Source organism: Condylura cristata, unplaced genomic scaffold (assembly GCF_000260355.1).
Source record: "Condylura cristata isolate star-nosed mole 26May11 unplaced genomic scaffold, ConCri1.0 scaffold00019, whole genome shotgun sequence".
Taxonomy (NCBI): domain Eukaryota; kingdom Metazoa; phylum Chordata; class Mammalia; order Eulipotyphla; family Talpidae; genus Condylura; species Condylura cristata.
The window spans coordinates 24,062,152-24,083,080 of NW_004567120.1; the positions used below are offsets into that span (position 1 = coordinate 24,062,152).

At 37.1% G+C, this 20,929-nt stretch overlaps 1 protein-coding gene across 1 annotated transcript in view; it reads right to left on the reverse strand.

The window, feature by feature from the left end:
* Positions 1–212: 212 nt before the first annotated feature.
* LAMP2 (lysosomal-associated membrane protein 2) overlaps positions 213–20,929 on the reverse strand; it is a 34,381-nt gene continuing 13,664 nt past the window's right edge. Inside the window, exons 4-9 of the mRNA XM_012727160.1 lie at positions 20,482–20,640; positions 14,924–15,108; positions 14,006–14,125; positions 10,444–10,507; positions 9,907–10,071; positions 213–770 (exon numbers count right to left, since the gene is read on the reverse strand). Coding sequence (XP_012582614.1) covers positions 631–770; positions 9,907–10,071; positions 10,444–10,507; positions 14,006–14,125; positions 14,924–15,108; positions 20,482–20,640 — 833 coding nt within the window. The 3' untranslated portion in view covers positions 213–630. The remainder of the gene's footprint in view (positions 771–9,906; positions 10,072–10,443; positions 10,508–14,005; positions 14,126–14,923; positions 15,109–20,481; positions 20,641–20,929) is intronic.

Consider the following 20,929-nt stretch of genomic DNA (forward strand, 5'->3'; position numbering starts at 1 on the left):
GGTCTCTTTTTTTACCTAGGGAAAAATCACAAGCCTGAAATACTTACTTCATTCTTCACTTGAAGTCAAAGAAATCAGCAAAAGTCACAAAGGCTAAAAAACACTGATGGTCCTGAGGACATTCAACTGAAAACCAAGTTTTAGCATATTTGATGGGCATTTATGCCACACCAATATGTATTCATTGAATTATATGCAAAGGCATTGCGCTAAGTGTACATTAGAATACTTTTCATACACTGAAACAGAACATCGGTAGTTGGACAATATTTATTAATTCCATTAATAACTACATATTTTATTCGAATAGTGTCCATGTTAATAAATTAAAGGCACCTGAGGCTAGGATCAAAATTTGATCAAGGCTTTTTAAGACAGACCTTAAAACACTGCACACCGATGTTTTCCTTAACAAAGTTTGCCTTCAGGACCAGGAAATAACATTTTTATTTTAAGCAGATCAAAGAGAACAATTTTTATTATAAAGACTTATCTCAAAAATCTGAAACTGATTTAAAGAATTAAACGTTTCAACATTAGCAGTTTTAAGGAGGAAGGTGTTTGCAAACTGAGAGGCAAGGAAATCTTGTTAAGTACATGGATTTTATATAACCGATCAGATTGTCAGTTCTAAAACTGCTCATATCCAGCATGATGGCGTTTGAGACCAATAAAGTAAGCCAGCAACACTAGGATAAGAACTACTGCCAAGGCTGCTCCCACCGCTATGGGCACAAGGAAGTTGTCGTCATCTGCACTGCAGTCTTGCGCTAGATATGGAAAAAGGACAATTGAGAACAAAAACAGTGACAAAATTTCAAATCTATACATCAGAGATCAATTTATTATTAATCTACAATCATAACGTATATTATAATTATAGATTAACTTCCCAACATACATGTTTCTACACCAAGCTAACAAACAAGTCATCGGTATTAACTACCAGCAAATGAAATGTGGCATGTGATTCTCCTAGTGGCCAAATTGTACATTTTAAGTACCCCCCAATATGCAGTCATTTTGTATGAAAGATACATAAAATGATCACATACTTCCCAGATTTCTTAAACAGAAGATAATGGGTAAATGTAATTAGCCTTTCCTTGAAGATCAGGCTGTGAGCTTTCAGAGCTTAACTGTTAAAAGATGATGCAGAAGCACAGTGCCTGAACACCAGATGGTGAAGTATTAATGAAATAAAACAAATGAACAACTATACAGAGCAGACATAAGGAGGACTCAACGCATAGCAATCTGATTCAGTAGTGGGAAAAGCTCTAATCTGGCCCTGAGGGCAGAACTCATGATGTTCAGTCTAGTTTGAGAGTCAAACAAGAAATCAGTGGTTATCATTTCAAATGTCCTACAGTAGGAGACAGGCAACACAATGCCATGGACATATTTCAGAGGCACACTCAAGTCAGCCTTTTTCCACAAGACATTTTAAAGAGGTGACACTGAAGCCGAGTTTTTAAAGATGAGTAGGAATAAGCCATCCAGGTAGTGATGGAAGGACACTGCAGGAATAGAATAGCATACAGACAAAAATATGGAAGGTCAGAAAACACAGCACTTCATGCAGATAAGTAGGCATAACTACAAGATAAAAAGTCTTGACTGAAAGAAGCAGGAAAAGTATACCAGGACCAGTTCACAAAGGCAGTTTGTTCCAGTTAGTAACTTGGTGTTAATACTTTTCTGATGGCCACAGAGAAGTACATCAGGATTAAGAATATTTGTTTCAGAAGTCATGGCAGATGCAAGACTGGAGGTACTGTCAGAAGACACCTCTATTGCTCAGTATGATCCTAAGTTGGGTTCACTAAGTGCAGATGTAGAAGAGACAGCCTAGAGATCTAATAAGGCTGGACTGGCTAAATGGATGGCAGGGTGTGGTAACAGAGTCGGATGGCTTCCAGTCATTCACCTGGAGTGATTGTGTAGATGCTGGTGCCATTCATCAAGGTAGGGAATACAGGAAGAAAACATTTCAGTGTTGTTTGTGGTTCATTTTGTGAGGGGGGATGTGAGAGGAGAGGTGGAGAGGAAATTATAGAAGAGGTTTGTTTGGATCTGCTCTTTAAGATGCCTGGATCCCAACCAAGTCCCATGGACAAGGATATTTCTCAGCAAGGGCAAGTATAAAAAGAGATTCCAAGATAAGGGACACACCAATATTTGAGGCACAGACAAAAGGAAGAGGAAAAAAGCCAAGGAAGGAAATAGCTTCAGTTAGCATGGAATAGTGTAAAATATTAGAGAAGTCTAAGAAAAGCCCATGGACCTAGCAATATTGGAGAGTGGGAAATGAATAAAATGACTGCAGGTTTGGGAGTGAGTGAAAAGCTACCAATTAGGAGATCAACAACGTAGGATGGGAACCATTCAAGTTTATAACAAAGGACAACAGGGATGTAGTTAGAAAGGGGACACAGGGTTTCTAAAGAGTATTATCAGGGTGAAAGAGACAAATGTTTATGGGATGAGGAAAATGACTATCAGCAATTGACAAGTTGAAGATGCTGAGTGGTACAAGGTCTTCTAGGAGGCAAAAGAAAATAAATTCCAGAAGCACTAATCAGCAAATGAAAAACCAAGTCTGGAAAGGAAGAAACAGTGGTGTGGATGAGGCTATTCTTGCAGAGGGAAGCAAGCTAGAATGTTGAGGCATCTCTTTAAATCTTTTTCCTTCTCTGGCCTCTTATTGTCCTAGTTCTCCTAGCTTGCAATCTTCCAGGACTGATAAATCAGCCAATTAAGCTTATTAGAATTCTGTCAAGAATGAAAATGAATAGGCTACAAGGAAAGTCTGATTGTGCTTGCATTTAGAAATCTGCCAGGCTTTTGCTGGCCTCTGGGGCATTAACTGGGAACAAGATGCAATCCTGGAGTTTATGGACTTTATGACATCGACTCTGGCTGCCAGCTCAGTGATCTTTTTTATTTGCTTCTTGTTCTGGTAAAAGTCCAGATAGCTGAGGGTGCCAGATGTGACTTGTGAATATATGGTGTCAAGAACACTCAGATAGTGCCTCTCCTTCAATTTCCCAAATTACCATTCAGCATATAAACTATGAGGTGATATGTACCATAAAGTATTATGCCTTGCATTTAATATAACTTGGTTTTCAAAAAAAAAAAAAATCGCTTAATTTCTTATTCTGGCAACGGGTTCATAGTCCTCTCTCCCAAATTGGGTATTTGACCTAGTACTGAAACGACTTTCATAAATACTGCCAATAGGGCTTTCATATAACACAAATATTCCCAGAGTAGATCAAAAAGGCAATTCCGCTAATACAAAGATCTTTCCAGATGCTGTCACTTACTTAAAATGCTCTCAATTAGTATGTGAAGTATTAATTTATAATAACTATTGATTTTATGAATTCAACCTTTAAAAATTCTTTAGGTTAATGGAAATAAATTTTGGTGAAACAGTAATTTTAATAGGATCACATCCGAAAAGAAAATCTCATTCCATTAAGTCATTTGACCTATCTATTTAACTAATGTACACTTGAGACCATACCAAAAATATTTCAGGGGAAAGGAAAAGTACCTTTGTGGGAGAGTTTGTAACAGTTACGAAGCAGTGAAGATCTTTAAAGAAAGTTTCATGGCTATTAAAATTTCAATGAAAAGTCTCATGTGGATCAAAAAATGTTAATTTTCAATTTGCTGTTAGTCTATAATTTTTCTGAATACAATTTTCAGTGTATGAGTTGGAAAACCAACATATTTATAACAAAATGTAAAATGATTCAAAACCAATTGGGTTGAAATTTCTTTGCAGGTTCTTTGGTAGAATCAACATGAAGAACCACACTGATATGATATTGTGTACTCGTTAGCTCTAAAGACAAACAAATATATCACATACATCTAAAAAGATACTTATAACTACCTCTTATCGCCCTACCATGTCTACTAGACTACCTCCAAAATCAAGATATGGTAACTACTGATGCAAATATTTAGCTACTGGGGGAAAAGGTAAGGAGATGAACAGGAGAGGAGCTCAAGACAATTAACATTACCTAATGAAAGAGATAAAATGCTTTAAAAATCTTAAAAGTGAGTCTTAGAATTGCTTCTGAAAAAATGTACAAAACTTCAGGTGGTGCACACCATGTGGAAGTATGTGATTCATAACAAGTAGCTTCTTATCAGATCCCTTCCACAAATGCTCAAATGTGCATTTATTTTCATGAAATATAAACTATCACTCAAAGGAATATAAGAGGACTGCAACAAAGCCCTTGGCCCCCAAATGAAGAAACTGATATGCTAGAAATTAAGCAGCTTGATAAAAGTCACATGGTAGTTAGCAGAAGAGATGGGAACCCCAAGGATTAACTGGCAATCACATGGGCTTAACAAGTCAAGTTGCATGTGTTTTTGTGCCACACTAGGGTCTCTGGAACATTATCTGGAAATTGGAAAGTTTTGAGTATTTCAGGGTGATCCAAGAAAGAGGTTGCACACAAAACTATTTTGCTTTGGATCAACAATTTGGTTTATATGATTGTAATATAAAGCTGCTATGTAGAGATAATAAATTTCAGCCTCAATTTAGGAACCAGGGAAAATGTACAAAGAACTACTCTGAAATAAACATCCTAGATCACTCATTCCCTAATTGATTACACATTAGTTTCTGCTAGCATTTTCTCTCTTACACATACACACAAAACACACGGGTGCACGCGCACGCGCACACACACACAGTTCATTCCAGACCCACTAAGCTAAATCCTCTAGGAATGTAGTTTGAGAGTCTGAATTTTTATAATGGATGATTCTTAGTCTGTAGCAGGCTCACCGTCAGTAGAGACCTACATGTGGGACAACTTCCAGTGAGTAATACACAGAACAGCCGGAAATAATTTAGTTCTACTATTATAAGCATTTCTGAAGTTTTTCTTTTTGGAAGAAATTGCCATTGTATAGTATACAAAATCTTGACTTTAACAGCGGGAAAAAATGTGAGCAAATTTCCTTAAGAAATAAAAGAATCTTTATTGTTTGTTTTAGAAGCAATATGTTGAGCAAATGGACAGGCAAATATCTAAAGAGAAATACCATACATCAACTATTGGTTTTAAACATTTGAGAAAAAGACATGAAAAGTATTTACATGGACCAGTTTCTTTATACAAATGCTAAGACATGAAAAATGCCCAGAACCAAATAAAGTATTAGACCATCAAGGTGTTAACCCAGTAAAACAAACAAAACTACAAGAGGTACAAACAACATGTGGGTATAGGAAATAATCATGTAAATAACAGTATGTCAACTGGCCCATGTAAGATACAAAAATATTCAATGAAGTCAGATTTTTCTATAAAACAGAGCTTATTAGAGGTATTTTAATATGAATCAGGTATATAATCTAAATGTAGAAACTTTTATAAACATTAACAGCATTAAGCCCAAGCCACCCATTTGTGCTTCTAATTTTTATTTTAAAAAAAAACTTAACTTGTGAGAAATATCTAAGGCCCACAACATTCTTATAAGCATTCTTTAAAAGTTATAACAATCTTACACTAAAACACTACTTAAATAAAGTTTTTAGAAATCAAATTTATTATTTGTCTTTAGAAGGTGCTTTAAAGCTGGCAATGCAGCTCAATGTAGCTTTAAGGGAAGGGCTAGTCAGGAATTTGATTCCAAGCCAGAAGATTTTCAGGATTCTCTAAACAGCAAATCTAAGTAAGAGAAAATATTTAGCACTCCAATATAACTCAAGGTACTTACAGACATACAGATGCTAACATTCAATCGCCTCTGTATGTGTGTACAGCTAGACTACCAAATTCCTTCAACACCCATATTTTGAAATCCAGCTATCTCCTTATCTTCCAGTGAATGAGGAGCACCTCTCTCCACACATAAACATGAGCCTTCCATACTTAGCTGCATATTAATGCTTTCTGAACATTTGCTCAATATCAAAAAGAAAAAAAGACTCCCCAAAGCAGCAGGAAGTCGTTAACATGTTAACTATCAAGCTGAAATGCTTTGCTTTCTCATATAAACATAAGGTGGTGCACAGTAAATGGACAATTACTGCATCTCCCCAGGGCACAAAACTGAGCACAAAGTACCTGAATTAATAATTATGCTACCATAATGAACAATGACAATGTAAGCTTTGATTAGCAAAGAACCATTTAAATGTGAAAGTCAAACTAGTAAATGTGGTGGCCATCAATGCACGCTGGAAACAAAAACAACTTTCCAATGAACTAAGAGAAGACCAAGACTTTTGGGTTAGGTGCAAGTTACATTTATAAGCGTAAGTGCACTTCTAGGTTCCAGGACATACTGGCATTTCTTCTTTAAGGGAAAGAAAACACTACCACCAACACAGATACTAGAAGGCTACAGCAAAATCTACATTAATTTCAGCACTCCGTGTAGAGGGCAATTTATGGGTACAAGGGACTAATGATCTATATTGGCACTGCCTAGCAATTATTTCTAATGTTCCTACATGGCTTGAAATGCCCACTTGGAATAGTCTTGTGTCTTGCCATCTAAAAGACTGCAACATCCAGGTTTTTCTTCAAAAAGGATTAAAGAGTAAGATTAACACCTATTCTAAGTTTTAAAAAAGCTTGTATCTTTGTCATTACACTCACATTAAATACAATGTGTATTCAAAAGGCATTAGAAAAGCATTCATTAAAGAACATAATACTAGACCCTGTTCAAATCTACTGGCTTATCTTTCATAGACCGGATATGCAGCAATGCCAAAGCAGCTAAGTTAACCTGCAAACAAAAATCACAAACACATTTGGAGCAAGTACAAATCCACTGCAGAATGTCTTGTCTCAAATGATTACATGCAGGAAGAAAAATTTTTTTTAAAAAATTGGTTTTCCTAAACTGTGTGTTTCTATTCAGAATATCTAAAGTGAAAACACCAGAACACTAATTCAAGACAATAAAATACAACCTATAATCTAGATAATTTGGTACATGCCTTTGCTATAGAAATAGCTTTAAATTCCTTGGTTGGGAAAGCAAAGTCTTATGACTTATTTGTATTTTATAGTTTGGGGTATTTTTATTTAAGTGTGAAAGCCCCCATATCACTGATTCCAATCAACTGCAACTAAATATACCTTAAATTGAACAGTTTTGCATGTTGGAACTTGTACTTGCTTTATTGTTTTATAACAGATCACATGTGGATTAATGTTACAGAGTCTGATATCCAGCATAACTCTTTCTTCTGCCAATTAGGTAAGCAATCACTATAACGATAATCAAGCCTGAAAGACCAGCACCAACTATAATTGGTATTAGAATGGTGTCGTCATCCAGCGAACACTCCTGGGCTGTAGGTGAGAAAAAGTGTGTAATAAATAATGAGTATAATCAAAAAAGGATCTTGGAATTAAAAGACGTTGATTCAAAAGTTAGAAATGCTCTTAACAAAATCAAACTTTAGTAATTAAGACAGTATATTTTGATGACAAAATTACAGAAAATTATGGTTTAAAAATAAAAAGCATAAAACAAACATGTCCTTTCAGGCATGTGTGTTTGCTTATATAGACACTCATAGGTATTCATAAATAGGAACACATATACAGGTTTCCCTCACTAGCCAAAAGTAGTGCTTCTAGTTGATATGATTTGGTAAGTTATTTTGTGGGTCATACCAAATTAATGAGGGAAACTTTTGGTTTGAGGGATAGTGAGGGAAACCTACATAAGCACTGACTGTTGAGTAGGCACATTTAGTATTGTATGGAACACATACATGCATGCATATATCATACACATATGTTTCTATCCCAAATCCTTTCCAAAAAAGGAGTGTGACCGTATCAGAAATGAAGAGAGCTAACCTAGTCCATTTCTAAAGTCAGACTAGCCTCTCCGTAGTAGAATACTTTTTGTTAAACTGGGAACAGATCAAGAAAATTTAATCATAGGAAAAAGATAGGCTGTTTCTGGAATCCTTTAAGGTGGAGGTCAGCAAACTGGGAGTCTTATCTGGACTAAGGGCTACAAATGGCCTTTAAAATTTTAAATGGCTAGAGGGGAATACAAAACTTTTTTTGTGATACATAAGAATTACATGAAATTCAAATTTTAGTACCCTTAAATAAAGTTTACTGGCACAAAGTCACACTCATTTGTTTACTGTGTATGGCTATTTTCCTGTTACAACAGTAGTGTTGAATAAACATGACAGAGAACATCTGGCCTCCAGACTTAAAGCACTTACACTGTCTGCATTTGCAAAAAAAAAGTTTGCAAAGCCTTAATTTAGGAGTGTGAGAGAGGCCAGCAAAGTCAAGAACCTGAGACTTCTTATAATAGAGGGTTACCACATTTCTCACTCTGATGAGGGCCAGCAGCCTAGTGACTACCCTACGTGGTTCCTAGAGAAGTAGTATGATCCAGTAAGATCCAGTCAACACTTCTTACCTTACTACAAGTCTATTTTCTCCTCCTATACAGCCAAGTATTACCAGTGTGTTGTAGTTATAGGGGCCCACAGTTCAGAACCTAGCTCCACAGACTGTACATTCATTATTAGTATTACAGGCTGTGTGCACCATTGGCTCTCATTTGTAATTCTATGTACATAAAAACCAAAGTTTCAAATTATAGAAAGACACACAGCTCATCTCTGTTACAGCTGACTAGATAAACAGGCCTGAGCTGATAGTAACACTGTTGACTAGATAAACAGGCCTGAGCTGATAGTAACACTGTTAATGATTTTAAATCATGAACACAAAGCTGGACCTAAAATTAAGATAATAATGTAGGGGAGCTAAGATAAAGATTCCAAAAATAAATCTATTTTTAAAGGATCTCAATAATTAAAGTTCACCACCAAAAATGACAAACAGGAAAATCAATTCTTGAAAAGACTTTGAAAAGTATGATTAATCTCGCTGGGAGGAGGATGGGGAAAGAAAAAAAAAATGTAATTAATCTCTCCAGTCACAAGAATGGTAGAGTGAAGAGCCTGACTTATTTCAACCTAACCAAATCAAGCTTCGTATGCAGCACTACTGCAAAGGCAGTTGAAGGGCTCACAGTATATTTTTTAAAAGCAACTTCCACATTTTCATCTAAATGACAGAATTGTTAAAAAGACTGTGTCTGACTGGAATAGCTCTGCTCAGCAGAGCTGTGATCTACACACGCTCAATTTTATGTAATTAGCTTAAATGGAAAAGTCAAGTAAGGAATTTTATTACTTTTCTTTATGCAAATTTTAATCTCATAATGCCAAATTCATGTCTCACATTTGTATAAGCACACTATACTGAGCCCTTCACAAAGCTTTCACTAAAATCTGATAAATACCATCATAAACCCTGAGCAGAAGTTCAAGAAGCCTCTTTCACACTGGTATACACTTTGAAAACGGTCCAGATCATTCTGGCTGTCCAAAACAGAATTCATGATATTGGAGCCGTTGCTACCTCAATCTTTCCTTTTAATAAGCCAAACTGTTTTTATCCAGGTCTGAACATGTTTCTGGCAAGATGATCTCAAGGAGACAGATGCAAGATGTTCAAGGTGCTGCTGCTCCCCAGTGCCATACTACCCCCAAACACAAGCCAGGGTAGTGGGGGCGTCCACAGCTAGAGTCAAGCTTACTTAGTGCTATCAACTTACACCTTTAGGAGTTATGCTGTTTTCAGATCACACACACAAAAATTTACTTTGAGCCAAAGTATGAGTGAAAATCTAGAGTTACACAGCTTGCTCAAGGCTAGGACTCTACCATAAAGCCAAGAGGTAAATTCCTATCTCTCTACTAGATGCTTACTTTTCTGTGACTCACAGGAAAAGTTACCTATCAGTCAAGATAAGAACATAAATTATTTATAAAAGTTGTTTGACTCTTACCTGTAGAATATTTTCCTTCCATCACATTAAAAGGCTGAACCCTGAGATCGAAGGTATTTATCTGAAATGTTCCAGACACTGGAACAGTCTGCTCTTTGTTGCACATGTACGAACTTCCCAGTGGGGCATCCCAAAAGCTAAGATTATTATTTTCCATGTTGAAAACTTTCAAGAAAAGAAATATGTTATTAACATCTTATATCGACATAAAAATAGGACAGTTCTCAGGAGATTTCAGTTTAGGGTATAAGGTCTACCCACAAAAGACAATTCTGATGATATTAGCTCCCCTATCTTTCTATAGCTGTCCCAGAGTCTAAAAATCAGTCATATCCTTGACAATTATCCACCATGCTTTAAACTATGGGGTACTGCAAAAGCTCAAACACTAATTCCAAGTTACTGGTTTTCAGTTGTGGTTCAAAGTACAGTTTTCACGTAGAACTTTCTGTTCCGTTAAATCAGGCACTATTTGGTAGGAAAATAATTATGGGTTCTATTCCTTCAATGTAATCCACTCTGTTCCGCATTGCTTACCAGAGCCATTAGTTAAAGATATGCTGACATTCACTTCTTTCAGATAGAATCGGTTTTCATTTTTCTGTTTGAAAGAGAGCTCCCAGTTAATCAACATATCATAATTTTATACAGGTACAGTTACTACAGAAGAAAAGCAATCTAACACTATTACCCAGAAGATAAAACCACAGATTAGATCAGGTCAGCAGAATCAACTGTAACTATGTAAATGAGAACTCAAAAGGTGACAAGAACCCCTTTCCTATGCACTTTGTTTCTGATTTTCAGAGCACAGGTGTAATCATGTAGTGCTTAAGACACTCTCCACAATGCATCCCCCTCCCTTTTACTCTTCCTATAACATGCTGAGTCCTCAACACCTCTGACTAGATCATGACAGCCTCTCGCCCAGGCCTTTTAGCCCCTCCATTTCTAACTTCTCCTTCCCTACTGCCTTTCTGAAGCCCTCCTCTGATCAATCAGTCATACAGCGGTTAGTGTATACAAGGAAACATTCAAAATGAATCACACCTTGGGTCCAGACCCCACCATGCTTGCTTCATCTGCCAATGAAGTTAAGACAAATACAAAAGTAACCAAAACACAAAAAAGAAAGTGGTAAGGTGTAAAATTTAAAAGGAAATTACTTCCAACCAGGGGAGAAAAAAACAGCACAAGTTAGAAACAGGCCATTTGAATTGGACAAGATTCAACTGAGGAATAAGCAGAAAAGGCAACAACACGAGTAAAAGTGGAGCTGGAAAATAAGAGCAATCACAAGTAGGCTACTATCTGAGAGCTTCCTGAGTGCCCAGCTTTCCTCTTAAAACTGAGGCTTTGATGAATAACCAGAAAACCCCATTTTAATGTGGAGAAATCAAAGTATAAGGCTACATGGTTAGAAGTCAGTGATCTGGAATTTGAATCCAGGAATTCTGGCTATATGTCCTGTTACTTCTCTCTTCCACATTGGATGGATGTACACAGAGACAGAGGGAGAGAAGCAAAGATTCGCAACGATGGAAATGCAGGTTACATTGCATGATGAAGCAGCTAGAGAGCGGGAGGCAACATGTGAATATCCTGCAATGGGATTTTGATATTATCCTGTTGGCAAAACAGAACCACTGAAGGATTTTGAGGAAGAGCTGTGCATTGGGAAGATTAATACACAACATTAGGAGAGGAGTAGAAGAGGGACTGGTTAGGAGATTGACTAGTCCAGGGAAGAGACAATGCACGCTGGAATCCAGGCAAACGCAGTGGGGGATGAAAACAAGGAGACAGACCCAGAGAATGCAAGAAGAATAAAGATGGCCTTAAAAAATTATCACATCTCGGCTCTCCCTGGTGGCGCAGCAGGTTAAAGCTAAAGCCACTTTCGCATGAGTTCGAATCCCGCCTGCCCCGGAGGAGATCCACATGGCAAGGCAGACCTCTCCTGACCCGCCCGCTGCTCCCCTCAGCAGTATACTTGGTTGATCTGCCTGTTCTACTCCCCACTCTATCCCTGGTGAATCCTCTCACCCTCCGCATCTCTGGCCTGTACCCCAGTTCTATATAAATAAATAAATAAATCTTTTTAAAAAATTATCACATCTCTCCTCGGCTTAGGCAGAGAAGCCCAGTGTTCAAGGCCCTTCACTATTCGTACCAATTACTTTTCAATATTTATCTTTCACTAAACATGCCACATGCCTCATTTTTGGTGTTTCCTTACCTAGTAACCTGTACTTTTCCACTTACTCCCCTTATGTCCCTAAGTACAAATATGACCCATCTTTAAATGTGCAATCAAAAGCAATCTCTTCCTTTAAACCTTTCTGACTCTCCTTCAGTCAGAATTAATCGCTCTTTCCTCTATATTCCCACATCTCTGTTATTTTCCTCTGGTCTAGCACTTTGTATATACTTTCTGTAATACTACAGTGCCCAAGAATCAAGTTTAAAAGCCTCAGCACGGCACTGAAGGCCTTCTCCAATAACAGTGTTTGTATCTCTACCACTAAAGTATGGGCACCTTGGAAATAAAGGCCATGTCCTTTGCACACCCAGCATAGCACACTGTACATGTACTCAATGCAGAAATCTCTCCTTAGAAGCATCTATGATGACAGGGTTGAGAAGGGCCTCTGAACCCCGGTGACATTGTAGGGATCTATGTTGTTCAAAATGCCTTTTTGGTGTGCATTTTCAAACAGTCTGCTGGCAAATTACTAAATATTTTCCCCATGAATGACAAAAGAAACCAAGCTCCTTTCAGAATTTTAAAGCTACAAAGATAAAATTCAATCATTCAAAAGGGAATGAGCCTAAACTATTAACTTCCTCATCCTTATTGACTATAACATAATCCCAATGAGATGACCTTGAAAGAGAATGTGTCTAGAATGTCTGCTTCTAGTACACTGAAGACAAGCTTAGTAGACATTTTTAATAATAATTCAGAGGTCATATATATGCTAATTTGAATACTGAAAAGGGGAAGATTTTTGTAAATCTTTCTTAAAATATAATTGCCTAAAAATACATAAATAAATAAATAATTGCTGAACTCGGTGATGGGAAACCCACGGGGATTACAATCGAGATGAAAAAAAAATGTACAAAGTGATGTAAAAATAAACTATATTTTTAAAAATAATAAAATAATATATATATATATAAAATTGCCTAATATAATCCTCAATTACTGGACATATATTCCATACACAAAAAGGTTTTTGGCTCACTACCAATTTCAGATATGAAAACAAGTAACATATGTACTATTTATATATCTGATATTGAGATCATTTGCCCATCCATAGATACGGTAATCTATCTGAAAAGGAGAACTATTTTATATCCACTTACACAATGACGTAGTTAGATAACTGTTGGCAAGGTCAACATTTCCCTTCACAAGTAGCTCTTCCCATTCCCATTTGCAACAGCCTGTACATGTATACCTCTCAAAAATTATGGGATAAAGTAATAAATCTGTTCTGAAAAGGTATAAATAAAGGTCCCCAATATTATGCTAGCAAGAAAAAGAACAAGTATGCCTAACCTAAAGCTTCTAGTTAGGGTTCAGCCTTTGACACAACAAGCATGAACTGCAAAAACTCAAATGCTGCCAGTATTCTCTATGCTGGTTTGGTGCATTTAAAGTACTTAACACAGAGCCGTGTACATACTGAGTACTCAATAAATGTTAGTTATTGTTACTATTGATACTGTCACAAACAGTATCCCCCCAACCTACAATAAACAACCATGACAGTTTCTGACCAGAAGAAAAATAATATAGCAATTACTTTATATATTTTTTACTCTCTATATTTTACCATTAGGTATATCTATATGGATAGAGGGCTTTTTGATGCGTGTTAATTCTAATTCCTATCCAAAGGTCTCTAACAGCAGAATAACCATTTTTCGTGAACATTAATACAAGAATCCAACCCACAAATCACTGAGCAGATCCTGAGGAATTAATAGGGATCAATGATCTACACTTTATAATCACACCTACTTATTTAGCATTTCAGATGTTTCTAAGAGAATAACCCTAACTTTAGAAAAATCTGTTACTCACCTCAAAGACAAAGTCCAGATAATGAATGTTACTGCTATTCAGCCTAAGTAGAGCAGTCTGAGGATGGCAGCTGCCAGTGAAGTCCGTTACATTGGGGTTGATGTTAATAACCGTAGCAACCTTCAGGAGAAGAAGTTAGGAGTAGGGGAAGGATATAGATTAACCATCAAAGCCTATAGCAAAACCTTATACTCTAAGATGACTGCAGTGGAGAATAAAAATACTTGTCTGGATACCAAAGTTTATGGTGTCTTACTCTTTTTTTTTTTTTTTTTGGTGTCTTACTCTTAAACAGAATTGCCACAAGCCTTCAAACTATGACTCAGATGACTTTAAAAAAAAAGCCTAGAGGGAAGCTTCCTTAGTAATGAGCCAGATAAAAACACATTTCTAAGGAGCCCAAGAGCCATCTGCCCAGCTTGTTTTAAGTTGCAGGACTCTGCAAATGAGATCTGTTTGCTGGCACGCCATCTGTTGCTTCAGTGGAACATTGCAACTAGAAGTAATACTGTGAACTTGAATTGTCAATTTAAGAAACAGAGAGCTGCACTATTCCCATATAGCAACGTACAGTGAGTTTCAGATAAAACTGTGAAATGCTATTTTAAAATAACTGAACTTTTAAAAAAAATAACTGAAATAAGGGTCAGACATTTGTACTCTAATCTACTACTGATGGCAAATGGAATCTAACTGGTAGGTTTCCTGCTGGCTGAGGTAACACCTTGACAGTGCACATCACTCTTGAGGTTATAGTAACTCCAAACTAATCAAAACTTAACAAGTCAACATCAAATCTCCATTTAAAATTAAACCATTCTAGTGTCACACCGCTCTTTGGGCTCTTTAGAAATCTAATTTCTAAAGCAGAATACACCTATTTGCAAGGCAATTTAAGTAAAAAGAAGACAACTACACCTTCTCATCAGTGATGTTCAGCTGCAGTCCCATGGTAGCCAGAAGACATGTGACATTGCTATTCTTGACCGAATAGTTTCCAACCTCTGGTTTTTCCTTTGGAGCAGGTGTTGTAGGGGCAGGTGTGGTGGTGGGAGCAATGGGCGTCACGGTGGTTGTACTTCTATCTTGATAGCACAGATATTCTAACAAAGGACACAGTTAACCAAAGTTGAATTCATTAAGGCCAGGAAAGAACAAAATAGTTTTCCTATGGGAAGGCCAGGAGAAAATAGCTTGGTAGGTTTATTTCCAACTAGATAGAGCACAGGTCTCTAGGATGCAGCAGACCAGCTCCAGACACGTGCAATTGCTCTTGCTACACACACATTCATCTTTTCAGACCTGTAACTCCCTTTATTCCCAAGAATGTCACTCGCTCTGGTGTCAAAGTCAGCGATTTAAGTTTGAAAACATTTCATCTCTAGCTAGGCATCCCTCTTTATTTCCACATACAACCACTATGTGTGGGAGGGCAGTGTTCACCAGAAAAAAAAAGCTGCATAGAATTCATTAAAGGATTTAAATATAAATGAACCTTTTATTTGTATTACCCCATACAACAAATCAACAAGCATTTCAATCTCTCTTTAGTTGTTTTCAAGAACTGATGAGTCAAAAATTATTACATCTCTATACAGTCATACAAAGTTACAAAATCAATTTATAAACTCAAAAACACAGAAATCTAATTTCTAAGCTTTGATCTAGGATCATCAAAAGCTTAAGACCTAGGCCCTCCCTGGTGGCGCAGCAGGTTAAAGCACAGCACTGGGAAGCTAGAGCCACTTCCGCATGAGTTCGATCCCCGCCTGCCCCGGAGGTGACCACATGGCGCGGCAGACCTCTCCTGACCCGCCCGCTGCTCCGCTCAGCAGTGTACTTTATCGATCTGTCTTTTTCTGCTCCCCGCTCTGTCTCTGGTGAATCCTATCACCCTCCACATCTCTGGCCTGTACCCCAGTTCTGTATGCATAAATAAATAAATCTTTAAAAAAAAAAAGCTTAAGACCTAATGATATGATAAAGCTAGTTGAGGATTTGTTTAACAAACATTTGGGTTTATCAGCTGAAAACAGAGGAATTTTGAAAGACACTTCAATAAAATGTACATCAACTTAAAAGTGTTAAGTTTCACAAAAATAGCTCTTGCTTATAAAAAACCTTTAAGGTTCAGTGTAAGCGATGAATACGGCTTATGAAATACATAAGTGCTTTCAGACAACTTCAATTAAAGCTACCCCGTGTCCTCTATACCAGAGCCCGTGTAAATCTACACACGCTTCAAGTGCTTACCTTTTGTGCTCACTGTGCCATTTTGGACAAAAGCTTGAAAGTGAACATCCCAAAAGTACTGGACAACATTATCATTTGCTACATATGATAAACTATTGCACCTATAGATCTCATCCAGTGGAACTGTTAAGTTCATATGGTAATCACTCTTAAGAAGTCCTATAAAATAAGATTGACAATAGTTATTTCCAAGAAGGCGGGAGGAAAGTGCTAATACATTTATATAGACTCCCTTCTCTCTGCAGGCCCCATTCCAATCCTGAAGTGAGAAAAGACATGGCGTGGTTAGGGAATAACAAATCTACTGTGGATTAAATCCAAGGGTGAAGAGGAAAAAAAGCAATGATGTGAGCCAGCAAAGCCAGATGAGTTACAGATGGTCACACTTTGAAGCAATTCCTATGATCTAACATTGGGCTTTACTGTTAGCAATGGAAACTTAGCTTCCATTGTTAAAGACGGAAATAGCAGCAAAATTGTGGGGGATAGACAGGGAAGAAAATGTTTAATGAACGTTTTTTAAGCTGAAAACTAGTTAGAACTCTGTTGCCTGGCTAAGGGGAATAGTGAGTGAGGGGTTGCCTAACTAAGATGGTGAGAGTTGGTAAGAGCAGTGAGACAAGAGTTGAAAACTTAAAGTACAATCAACAGGACTTGAGTGAACAAGAAAGAGAGATGGATTAATCAAGGATTTGAGACAGTTCTCCTACCCACCTGTGACTGCAGGTGCCCGTTTCTCCTTTTCCAAATAAACCTGTCTTTTTAAATGTCTTTTTTTAAATAAAAGATTTTATAGTAAGTGCTTATTTTCACTATCCCAAAGTAAGCTGCAATAACTAAAAGTAGCATTTGGAACCTATTCCTGGATAAAATTTAAAGACTATTCCATTTCAGAAAATCTTCAGAATGTGAAAAGTAGTTACTCATGGTCATTTGGTAGTTTTTACTATAATGCCTATGGCGAAACTTCAAATGATGATTACACTTATTCACCCAAATGACTTCGTTTCTTTTGGAGAAACAGAAAGGAAGAAAGATATCCAAGGTCCTTAATATAAGCTGCCTCTCCATCACGTAGAAAGGCAACCAATTAATGCTGCCAAAGGGAAAAACAAATTTTTTAACCAACAAACTAGAATATTTTTCCTCAAAATTGTTTCTCACTGTTAACAAAAATGGACAGATACATGAACTGGCTTTATACAGATACACCTCAAAGATAAGCAAGTAAAAAAAAAACAAAGTGTAGACATACTGGGGATGTACTATGAATCTATATAATTAGCTATGTATTGTTTATGAACATGGCCATATTAGTCAAAAAGAAACATGAATGGAAGGGTACACCTCAAATTCCTTACAGTGGTTGTGTCTCAGGAGACAGGAAGAAAATGACTCTGGGTAGTAGGGACAAAGGAAACCTCAACGTACCTGGCAAGTTTTAATGTTTAAATATTTAAAAGGAGTCAAATTAAGAGCAGGCATTTCTGGATAACAGGTTTAGGGGGAACAAATCTGTCACTCTAAAATGTATCTCTTTGGTACAGGGGTTGTTTTGAACTGGGTATCTTTAGGAAACAAGATATAAAAGAAGTTACCCTTTGTAAGAGACATTTGTTCATATAAGAAAAAACCTTCACTGGGGATTGATATTATCAGTGATACCTACACAGAGTATGAGCTGGATGTGGTGGGAGTGGGGGGGCCTAGCAAAGTCTGCTAAAAATCCCTTTGGGTCACACTGTCTCTGCCTAATCAACAGACACTTGTTTACCAGAGATTTGCTTTTCCCATGCTCCCGTAAATCGTCTTCCCCACTTTCAAAGTCCCACACCTGTTCCCCAACATTCTTCTTGTCTTTAATGAAGTGGCAGCTTTAAGAAAATAGCCTAAGTCATTTCAGGGAGTTGCTCCATTTTCCTGGGTGTCTCTTGGATATAGAAGGTATACATATTTATTATTCTATCTACTTTTCTGTATTTTAATCATAAAACAAGTTAATATAAACAGCAGCTTCAAAGTTACTTCAATTATCAGATGCCTAAACATAAAAAAAAATTATATTTAGCCAAAGTAAACTATATAATCAAAAGCCCATTTTAGGAAATCACTTCAAATTTTAAATGTTATATAAAAGCTAGTTTTAGTAAAATGGGTCCTCCGATTACTTAAAATAAAAGGGGTAAAAGACAGGTTAACAATTTAGAATCCACTGTTTTTCCAGTGAAATATATCAGATTAGACCCCACTTCCTTTCATCACTGTTACCCCCTTGATCTAGGCACTAAATATACAACATTCCTTGAGTACAACAGCTTTTTTAGCTGGCATCTCTGCTTGCGGTCTCCTTACTTCCAAAATAATCCCTCAGAACATTCTTTATAAAATTCTGTCTCTGCATTTATTGCATCATTGTCCCACTTAAAAATCTACAATGATTCCCCAGTGCTTACTGCATCAAGATTAATTTAGACCCACTGCACTAGCCAATCTGACTTTCCTTTCACTACACACCATCTCCATTTTAATAAGGCAGCTTTCCAATTACTGCTGCTCAGACTATGCCTCCCCCTGCTGGAAATATTCTCAAAATTCTCTGCTTACTCAAATTTATCAGGCTAGTTTCAGTTCAGATCCAACGTCTTTATCACTTTCGCTCTGACCCACACTGTACTGTCTTTTCTGCTCCTCATCAGGACCTTTGTCATCAGGTATTGTTAACCACAGACATCAATAGATGGGCTCGTCGACATGTACCATGTGCAAAGTTTACTCCATATTTCTTTGAGAGGGTCTAAGAGCTCTCCTCTTGTCAGAAAAGATTCATAATCTTACACATACATACCCCAATAAACACACAGCCAGGGCCTCCCTGATGGCCTAGGGGTTAAGTTTCAGTATTATAACCACCATGGCCTGAATTCAATCCCCGACCAGGGAGCTGACCCACATGGCTCAGCACTTCTGTCTCACACACTGCTCCCCTCAGCAGTGTATTTCATAGACTGCCTGTTCTGCTCCCCACTGTCTCTGGTGAATCCTCTCACCCCCCTCCCCTGCCTGCATTTCTGACCTATACCCCAGTGCTTGTATGCAGAAATAAATAACAAATCTTAAAAAAAAGCAAAACTAGAATTCATTTCCAAGTCTCAGACTGCAATACTTCTCAAATTATACATGTGTTCATTCACCTGTTAGTCTTTAAAAAAAATTTTTGTTGATATGGAAAAAGGCACAAAATGATGTAAAAATAAACTATTATATTATTTAAAATAAAATAAACAAAAATTTCAAAAAAAATTTTTTTATATCCATAAATCCAAATGAGTCGTTTATCCCTAAGTCTAGGCAATGGAACCAGCCTACCTATGTTTCTAGGGTCAGAATGAAAAACTCTGTGAGAAATGCTAAGCTATTGCAAACACTACATTAACCAAACCTCAAAAGAGGAGGGAGATGATATGATAGGATAGGACAGAAATTTCCATTATCCATACCTTCAAAATATTAATACATAATTCAGTTTAGAGTTACAAGAATGACCTAATTGCCAATGTTTTCTAAGTTCATTTTGACCTAAAAGTGTCTCAAAACAGATACAAATGTTGATTTCAATCATTTTACCTTAATCATTTGCTTATCAGTCAAAATCCTATTTCAAGAGTAAAAGAAAGCTGGCCTCCCTGGTGGTGCAAGGAGTTAAGTCTCAGCACTATGAGTGTATGAGTTCAATCCCCCAGGACAGGGAGGTGACCCACATGGCACAGCAGACCTGTCCTGTCACGCCTACTGCTCCCCTCAGCAGTGTATTTCAGTAGACCTGTCTGTTCTGTTCCCTACTCTGTCTCTGGTGAATCCTCTCACCCCCTGCACCTCTGGCATGTACCCAAGTTCTATGTATATAAATAAATAAATCTTTAAAAAAAAAAAGCTTAAGACCTAATGATATGATAAAGCTAGTTGAGGATTTGTTTAACAAACATTTGGGTTTATCAGCTGAAAACAGAGGAATTTTGAAAGACACTTCAATAAAATGTACATCAACTTAAAAGTGTTAAGTTTCACAAAAATAGCTCTTGCTTATAAAAAACCTTTAAGGTTCAGTGTAAGCGATGAATACGGCTTATGAAATACATAAGTGCTTTCAGACAACTTCAATTAAAGCTACCCCGTGTCCTCTATACCAGAGCCCGTGTAAATCTACACACGCTTCAAGTGCTTACCTTTTGTGCTCACTGTGCCATTTTGGACAAAAGCTTGAAAGTGAACATCCCAAAAGTACTGGACAACATTATCATTTGCTACATATGATAAACTATTGCACCTATAGATCTCATCCAGTGGAACTGTTAAGTTCATATGGTAATCACTCTTAAGAAGTCCTATAAAATAAGATTGACAATAGTTATTTCCAAGAAGGCGGGAGGAAAGTGCTAATACATTTATATAGACTCCCTTCTCTCTGCAGGCCCCATTCCAATCCTGAAGTGAGAAAAGACATGGCGTGGTTAGGGAATAACAAATCTACTGTGGATTAAATCCAAGGGTGAAGAGGAAAAAAAGCAATGATGTGAGCCAGCAAAGCCAGATGAGTTACAGATGGTCACACTTTGAAGCAATTCCTATGATCTAACATTGGGCTTTACTGTTAGCAATGGAAACTTAGCTTCC